Source organism: Macadamia integrifolia, unplaced genomic scaffold, assembly GCF_013358625.1.
Source record: "Macadamia integrifolia cultivar HAES 741 unplaced genomic scaffold, SCU_Mint_v3 scaffold_198A, whole genome shotgun sequence".
Lineage (NCBI taxonomy): Eukaryota > Viridiplantae > Streptophyta > Magnoliopsida > Proteales > Proteaceae > Macadamia > Macadamia integrifolia.
Genome location: NW_024870639.1, coordinates 363016 through 372040, shown reverse-complemented (window position 1 = coordinate 372040; position 9025 = coordinate 363016). Strand labels below are relative to the sequence as shown.

The window sequence follows — 9025 nt, the reverse complement described above, 5'->3', positions numbered from 1 at the left end:
CAAATAAATGATAAACCTAACGATATGCAAGTGCAGCTCCTTCTCAAGTAAGAATTATGGAACAGGGCACTCCACTATGTTCCACATTTCCTTCGCATACTGTGAGATTGTCCGGTCACTGCTGAATTTTCCACTTCCAGCGGTGCTAAGTATTGACATTGTGAGCCATTTCTTCCGATCCCTGCAAGATGATGATTAGGAATAATAAGATGCACATGAAACTAAACAGGATACATGGTAAATCAATAAGTCAATAAAGCAAGTTAACAGATCCTCCACTCAAAGGAAAAACAAAATAAAATTGGGCAAGCCTGGGTCAGGAAATTAAACCGTCCAGGAACTTCTTTGGGATACGAATGATGTTAGATGATAAATAGCAATTAGAATAGCAACCAGCCTGAATAATTGTGTTAAAACAACATTGAAAGCATTGGCAATGATAGAATTGAAGCAGTTTTTGTGAACCAGCTTGTTTAGTATTACGAATATTCCCTCCAAAGGAGAAGTCCCCACGTCAAGGGACTCTCTCCCATGCAATGTCTCCAACCCATTCGGTTATGAAGATAAGGGATCCATCTCTCCCACATGTGATATAACACCTGTAAAATAGAGTTCTATTCAAACTCTACATCTTGTAACCGCAGCTTGTATATGACTGATATATAAATGAATATACAACAACCCTATCGTCTGATATGGGAAAAACACCAAACCACAGGTCTCTATAATTCTATCTTTTAGAAAAGAGCATTTATTGCATTGAGAATACATTGCGAAACAACAGAATTCTCATAATTCTACAGAAAATATAAAATAAACCCCTCAAAGTCAATCAAGAATTTTGTGTTCCAATTTCCGATTAAGTTATGCACTTTGATGGCTGGGAAGGTATGGAAAATTGTGTTTCATACACATTACCAACCGGCCCATTAGGGCTGGTCTGGAATCATTCTAGGCTAGTCCAAGCCTCAGCAGGCCTAACGTTTGAAGCAGTAAAAAATGGGAGGATTCAAAATATAATAGAAAATAAAGATTTCTTTATAGGATAACAAAGGTCAGAAAAAACCACTTAACTCTGGGGGTCTCTTGTGGACTCACTCATCACTAGAGGACCTCAAACTCACAACTAGGCTCACCATGGCACACCCACAAATTATCAACTCTACCTTCTACAAGCCAAAAGATTCACATATATAGGGAAGGAAAAAAACCGTTGAAATAGATGTTGAAAAGAGTTCATTTGAAAAAAGAGTTGTTGCTTGAAAAAGATGTTAGAAGAGAGGGAGAAAGTGGAGTGGGCATTAAATGCTCATCATTATGACTTAATCACGCTTGCACCTCGGTAGGAAATATTGGCCCAAAGGTTCTGGAAGCCCAAATGATTCCAGCAAGACTTAAATTTTATCAAAAGATTTAATAGTATAATCTACCACAAAATACCCATGCAGAGGCCAAGAGGTCACACACACCCGACATAATGAGGAACAGCACACAATGAAGAAACCGCCATAAGAAAATAGAAAAGAAAGGTTTATGTTTTCCTTACTTGTAAGCTTCATCCACCTTTTCCTGAGCTTCCATATAGCTTGGGAAGTCGTGACCAACGAGAAAATAATCACCACGCCCATACCCACTGTTACCTTCCAAAGACTCAAGGAGTGGGTTATAGTCATAGCTTCCAAATGCACCACTCCTAACAAATTTCTTTGCCTCCTCAAACCGTGGATCTGGCTTAAACTACACAATCAGCAAGGACTAAGGTCAGATCATGGAAAAAAAATCTCTAGAATGCATGGATGATGTGTCCTGTTCGTATTACTGACATGTATGAACTGGTGCCTCAACTTGATTTTAATGAAAAAATAATATGTGAAATGCAAATGAGGCTGAAAACACAAAAAGAAGAGCCTACTCATCTATTGCCAGCATGTTTAAGGATTAGAGTAACAATCATGAGGCAGTAAGCCGCACCCTGATTTTACTTCTATAAACATGGACGGTATGCACAATATTCAAATTCCACTATATTAGCATATTACCGAATATATCCTGATTAAAGTGCAGTAATGTTTCCTCTGACAACCCATGGCAAAGGAAGGCAGTAAGGCACCACAAAGTGTATATACATGTACGGCAACCAAAGGACTGCTAAATATTTCTGGAAAAAAGAATTACTTCTGTGAATGGACAATATGACAGACTAAGAGGAGGTCTGAGTTGGCTTGCAAATCAGTGACTGCCTTCTTTAATATTTTAAATGAATTGAGTCAATAGGAATGCTTTTCAACTTAGTATGAACACAAGGACCACTGTCAACTGCAGAAACCTAAAGCTGCAGGTGATGAGGATTGTATATTTACAGTAGCAAATTGCAGCATATTACCAGTCCATTTTCTCGCTCTTTGCGTAGCCTGGGGACTTCATCTGCTTCGGCACCAAAAAGGAAGAAATTTTCTTTCCCGATTTCTTCTCTGATTTCCACATTGGCCCCATCCAGTGTTCCAATTATGAGGCAACCATTGAGGGCGAATTTCATGTTGCTCGTGTCACTTGCCTCCATGCCCGCTGTGCTGATGTGCTGTGACAGCTCACTTCCTGGAATCAGCAATTCCGCCACAGATACATTGTAATTTGGAATGAAAACAACCTGAAAGTTCACAAGAATTAGAAAAACATCAACCTGATTGTAGGAATGGTAATTTATAGGTTACAGCAATTAATGATCAATGCTTATGAAAATTTTGGGGTAAAGGGTGGCCCAGTGATTTAACTCCAAAAAGGCAGATACAAGGAGTACTTAAAATTTGATGAAGTGACCTCATCCATCATGAATAACCGAGGTTGACTCCTCTGTAACAGAAAAGGTTTATTCTCCTTTGTATGTAAAAGAGAGCAAGGTCACCAGCAAATGACTGTAAATATTGGAAAGAAAAGAAATTCTAATACAAAAGCAAGTCAATCAAGCATTAATTCCCAGAAATGCAATGTGAGATATTTCTACCTTCAAATAGTCATTGACCTCAGGATCAGTGTTGACAACATCACCGACATCATTCACCAGCTTCACAATTGTTTTGGCATTTGTATATGTTGCAAATGCTTTGCCCCCAATCATGATAGTGCGTGGAGTTGTTTTCTTCCTTTCTTCAGGGCTCATCTCCTGTAAAAGATCAGTTCCAACATAAGCCTCTTAGATACATCCACCCAAAATATGCTAAATGAAAGATGCCTCAGAATTGGAATTTTCAAGTGATGTAAATGAAATTTTATCTTCCGTCCTGTGTTTATACATAAACCCATTTTAAAAGTTGAAAAGAGGCACCTACAGGTTAATATCATAATCTAGAAACAGAAAAAATCATACAACAAATTATCAATCTAGTGCAAACCAGATAAAATCATTTTCTCCCAATAGAAAGCACTGGCAACCAACATGGACTCCTTGCTTGGATAGTTCATCTACAAGAGAATCTTATGTTCCAGGCATTCATGAGAACAATGTGTTCAATGACTGGTAAGAGCCTCAAAATAATGCCAACGATGTGAGCCAGCTAATGACATGGTAGAATGTCCCCCAAAAATCTAGTTCTGTAAACCCTGTGATGAAGCCAAACCAAGACTTATTTAAGTGCGCAAATCTTCAACGTCATGGGTCTCCCAAGCCTTAGGGCCTCCTGAACTATATCTAAGAGAACCCTCTACACCTACAAGTATAGAAACCATCGAGGTTGAGCTTGATGCCTTCCCTAATGCACCCCCAGTGCCAGGGTGAGTTGAAGGCTGGATAATCCCATTCTATATTAGAATGTTGGGACCAAAGGATAGGAACCAATGGAGAAGTAACAACTATAAAGCACAATATGTTTTATGAGCCTTCATTTTTGCTTATATATGATTATAACATATTCTAAAAACAATCTATTCATAAAAAGGGATCCAAAAAACAAAAAAGATAACCATAGATAATATACAATTATATGGGCAACAAAGCTTCCTATACCTTTAATTTCTTGTATCTGTAAATTGCACCCAGAATGTTCATCAACTGTCTCTTATATTCGTGGATGCGCTTAACTTGTATGTCGAAAAGGCTGTTCGGGTCAATGCTCACACCTGTCACTTGCAAAACATACTGTGCCAGACGCTGTTTGTTAGCCATCTTGGCAGTTGCCCACTCAGCATGCAACTCCTCATTGTCAGCAAACTGTCATGCATTAGTCAATGAACAAATGTGTCATTACAATAAGCATTTGATAATGAGGGAAACAAAATATTTTAAACATATACCTGGCGAAGCTCTGAAAGAAGGTCAAGATTGGTAGCCCATTCATCAGTTTTTAACCATTTTGTGATTATATTACTCAATTCAGGGCTGCAAAAACGGAGCCATCGGCGAGGAGTGACACCATTGGTTTTATTCTGAAACTTGGCCGGCCATATAGAAACATAGTCTACAAACAATTCTGATTTTAAGATCTGACTATGTAACTCTGCCACTCCATTTACCTACAGAAAAATGTACAGAGAATTTATTTTGAAATAAATATTAATTGAGAAAAAACTCAAGAGACTCTTTATTTCTACTATTTTCCCACAGAGGCAGAATGTTAAAAGACCAGAAGATACCAAAAGGATATTGGATGATAATGTTTATTCATGGCTATGGTTTGATATGACCGACTACGGCTAAAAGCCCAGAGGAACCACTCTCCCTGGCGATGGGGTTGCAGGTTTTGGTAGTATGAGGTCGTTCTTGATTGAATTTGTGAAGAAATATGAAAATTTCCTCAACCAGATCTCATTTACTGAATTTTTAGTAACATGTCTAATTGTAGGTTAAATTCTTTTCAAAATGAAAAGTAGTATACAATACAGGACTAAAGTTTCCTTGGTGGCCGAGGAGAGCATTTTCTACATGGCCCCTCTTTTTTTTTTTCACGTTGCATGAACAGATTGGGCCCAAATATTGGGAACAGGTAGACTCAAGGTCCCCTGCTCACATGTCAAGTTTCAGTTCAAATGGATTTGCCAAGTGTCAAAATGAAGCATTGAAAATTCAGAACTACAGAGAAGCGGCACAGGCTATTGAGGGGGTGCATGGACATAGATGGGAGGCATGTTGATTTGAGTCTAAAATTCGCCACATGGCCTATCCAGACCTTTGAATGATAGGAATTGCCACATATCATGCCACAACAGAAATGAGGCCGACTATGGCGACAAGCTTGTCTACACTGCGAGTGTAAAGGCCTTTTTGCCATATACTATCCTATGAAATTGGTTAAATACCATGTGATGATGAACATACTTTTACAGATTAGCCATCTCCAAAAGCCTAGGAAAATGTTGTTCACTAAATCAAAGGCAGTTTGCAACCTCAAAATAACAGATACATTTCATTAGGACATAGAATGGAGCAGGCCAGATCAAGGATCCGCCCTGATCTGCATTATCCAATCCAATCTGGACTTGGGTCCCAATATCAAATCTTCCTTAAATAATTCAGTTAGTTGGACTCCAAAATGGACCTGGATTAGTAGAGTGGCAATGTATCTTTTATATAAATTAAGCAAAGATTATATCCATATTGGGACCATTCAGTGGTAAATAGGATATAGGATCAGATCTATATGATTTGATCCAGTTAAGCCCTATCTCTGATTCTCAAGAAAGAACGCTTTTTGTTTGTATTACATTATTTCTTGAAATGCAATAAAAAGGAGAAAAAAATGGCCAGTTTCACATTTTTACAAATATCTTACCGTGTGTGAGGATACCACACATAAATTTGCCATCCGCACAACTGGCTTCTGGGGATTATTGTCCAAGATGCACAAGCTATTGAGCTTACTCTCAAGATCTGGTAGGGTGGAACGTACCATGGCCATGAACTGAAAGGGGGAAAAGTCACCACTCAATTCAGCATATAAAGATCATAGATATGGAATACATAACAAAAGGGTGGAATTATACTCGCTTATCTATTTCTTCTATGATCTCCATGTGGCGAGGGAGAAGCTTCCACATTACAGACTGTGACCATTTCTCTAGTGCTTCAGGAAGCACCATGTGATTGGTATAAGCAATAGTCCTGTTCAAAGAAAATCATCCATTACATTGTGAGCAACCAGTAACAACATGAATATATATGCTGAAAGTTAACTCCAAGATTGCACAGTGTCAGTAAATCAGTGCTCTGTACTCTTAAAAGAATATGGAACTAATCAATGCACCTAGTTGTTATGTCCCAAGCTTCATCCCATCCAAGCCCTTCATCATCCATTAGTAGCCGCATCAATTCTGGAATTGCTAGAGTTGGATGTGTATCATTCAGTTGTACTGCAACCTTGCTAGGAAACTCAGACCACTGCCATGAGCCTTTTTCAGCTCTCCTCTCCTTAAATCGAAAAATGATGTCCTGTAACCATTTCAAGAAAGATCTGAACCGTTAACTTTGCTATATGATGTATGGAATAAAAATTCCATAACAACTCATGGCTAACCACTATCTGAAGAATAACATACTGGTATGTATTGCTTTGGAAGTTTAAGGTACAGATACTTCATAGGACTTGGAAAGTGGCAAAATAAGACACCGAAAATATCTAGAACTACTGAGCAGGTGCATCCCAATGCTTAGATGCCAACTGGTGAATAACAATTCAAGGGAGGATATATGACTGATTTGAGTCGGAAATTTAACACATTGACAATCCAGACCATTGCCTAGATTGCTACATCACCCTACCACGTGGCAGAACTAGGTGAGCAGCCCACAGATACCCTATTGGATGGTCCTGTCCATAAATTCTTTTGCCATACTAAAATTATTAAACAAAAGAAGATATTGGACAACTGACGGGGTGAAAAACTTTAAGTGTTGATTATAAATCATATTTCTTTACCTTTATGTCACATGACATCAGGATCTAGTTAGGTTTATTGGCAATACAATTCAGAGAAAATAAATAAATAAACAAATAAATAAATAACTTTGACAAAAATAACCCTCCCAACTCAACTGAGGCAGAGTCAATGATTGGAAGACAATTCAGCTTGTCTCGGTCTAACTCAAATCAAAGTTTATGCCTTAATAGGTCTTGTCTTAGTTTGAAACACTACCTGGTTAGACTCTAATTTTAACCCAACTTAGTAAGTTGCTTAGGTCAAGATCTGGTACCTTGAGTTAGTGAAGTTTTTACTAATCGTAGATGCGTCACATCACCTAGGTTAAGGTTCAGTGTGGACATGTTTCTTGGTATGTATCGACACGGAATTTACGATTAAATATAGAGCTGAACGCAGAATATAAATTGCACAGGGTGTATTTTCGGAACTAAGTTTGCACTTTACAAAGTCAAATTAACAATTAAAATCCCTCAATATTTGCAGGAATTTTCTTTCCTTCTTTGGTTAAAATTTCAAAGAGAAGCTATAAGGAATCAGGAATATATTGTTAGAGAAGGCTGGGACACAGTAAAAAGAACTAAATACCTGAAGTGAAGCACTGCAGAGGAAAAATTGTTGCTTTAATCGTAAAAGCTTTCCATTTTCTGTAGCATCTCCAGGATATAGAACTGCACAAATCTGCAATGCCAAACTTTGATATATTGCATAAAACATTGACTAATATAGATGTAACCAAGTAAACATGATTAAATGCGAATACGTGTGGTGTGGAACTAATTCTTTCTAACCTTAATTACTGTTAAACAGAAAAATTATAGAATTTAGCAAACAAGTTTCCATTATAAATTTGAGGAGAATGGGACCTTTAATAGGAATTGAAAACCATATAAACACAACACGATTAAAATGCACTTTGCTTTTGTTGCAGGAACAGCTGGCTTACTACTTAGATCCTGAATGTCGACACCACATGCCTCGGTTTGAAAACCATTCTCATCATATTACCAACTATACAGCACCACCCATAACTAAAGGGACCAAATGGCTGTACTAGTAGCTTTTGTACCAGGCCAACAGTAACTAACCTGCTGAGCTGTAGAATGAAGCTGAGCAGCAGACTCATATTGTCCATCATTAAATTGGAATAGATTGAAATCCTCAGCCCCAGCTTTTGCTTCCCATAGACGAAGACTAATGGTGTTCTTGGTTTTGTATCCTGGAATGGGCACATCATAAGCGAGAGCTTGAATAACCTCTCCCCCAACCAACTTTCGACTGTCATTCATTTAAAAGAAAGCATCAAGAAAGAGTACATAGATATGGATTTTTTTATTCCAAAAATTGAGGAGAACAAGAGAGATAATATTGATCCTAGAAAGTAGAATAAGGTTCAAATTCTTCTCAACACTTGCATAAAGGCAGTGATGCTTACGATCCAGTAGGAGAGACCTCCACATGACCAAAAAACTTGATAGGATATATGATGTCATGCCTCACAATTTCCCATGGACTGAACTTCTGCACAATTCCCACCAAACGTACGAAGTAAAGTATAAATGAAAAATGAAAATTCTTAACAGAACTTGCATCCAAACAAACCTCGAGCCAATCCTCTGCAGTTTCTTCTTGGCCCTCCTTGGTAATCCTCTGCTTGAACAGTCCATATCTGTATCGTAAACCATATCCCCATGCAGGCAAATTTAGTGTAGCCATGGAGTCCAGAAAGCATGACGCGAGCCTCCCTAGACCACCATTGCCAAGGGCTGCATCTTTCTCCTACAAAAAGGGAAACTAACTGAATTAATGAGCAAATCGGATGGTGCAAGTTAATCACTGGACAGTTGTGTTATCAGATGGTCTCTCTAGAAACAAGTCCCAACAAGACAATACATTTTCAACTTTATACGTGAACAGACACAAAGATGAGATCCTCACTGCAATGCAACCATGCAAATGCAGGTCCAACCCAAGCTTACCCCAGAAAATAGAACCCCGACAAATCAATGCAATCATATACAAGGAAACTTTACTTTTAGATTTTTCACAGTATGAAACATCGCAAGAGGAAATAATATCCATCAGCATCCAAAATTTTCAATAATTTCTCATAAATACT

General features: G+C 38.1%; 1 protein-coding gene across 1 annotated transcript in view; it reads right to left on the bottom strand.

Annotated features, from left to right (window-relative positions):
- LOC122071245 (alpha-glucan phosphorylase, H isozyme-like) overlaps positions 1–9025 on the bottom strand; it is a 22524-nt gene continuing 13499 nt past the window's right edge. The window contains exons 2-14 of the mRNA XM_042635569.1: positions 8509–8685; positions 8342–8427; positions 7995–8184; positions 7495–7587; positions 6234–6418; positions 5974–6091; positions 5763–5891; positions 4288–4506; positions 4001–4204; positions 3002–3160; positions 2384–2647; positions 1547–1737; positions 1–181 (exon numbers count right to left, since the gene is read on the bottom strand). Of these exons, the coding sequence (XP_042491503.1) occupies positions 55–181; positions 1547–1737; positions 2384–2647; positions 3002–3160; positions 4001–4204; positions 4288–4506; positions 5763–5891; positions 5974–6091; positions 6234–6418; positions 7495–7587; positions 7995–8184; positions 8342–8427; positions 8509–8685 (2142 nt within the window). The 3' untranslated portion in view covers positions 1–54. The remainder of the gene's footprint in view (positions 182–1546; positions 1738–2383; positions 2648–3001; positions 3161–4000; positions 4205–4287; positions 4507–5762; positions 5892–5973; positions 6092–6233; positions 6419–7494; positions 7588–7994; positions 8185–8341; positions 8428–8508; positions 8686–9025) is intronic.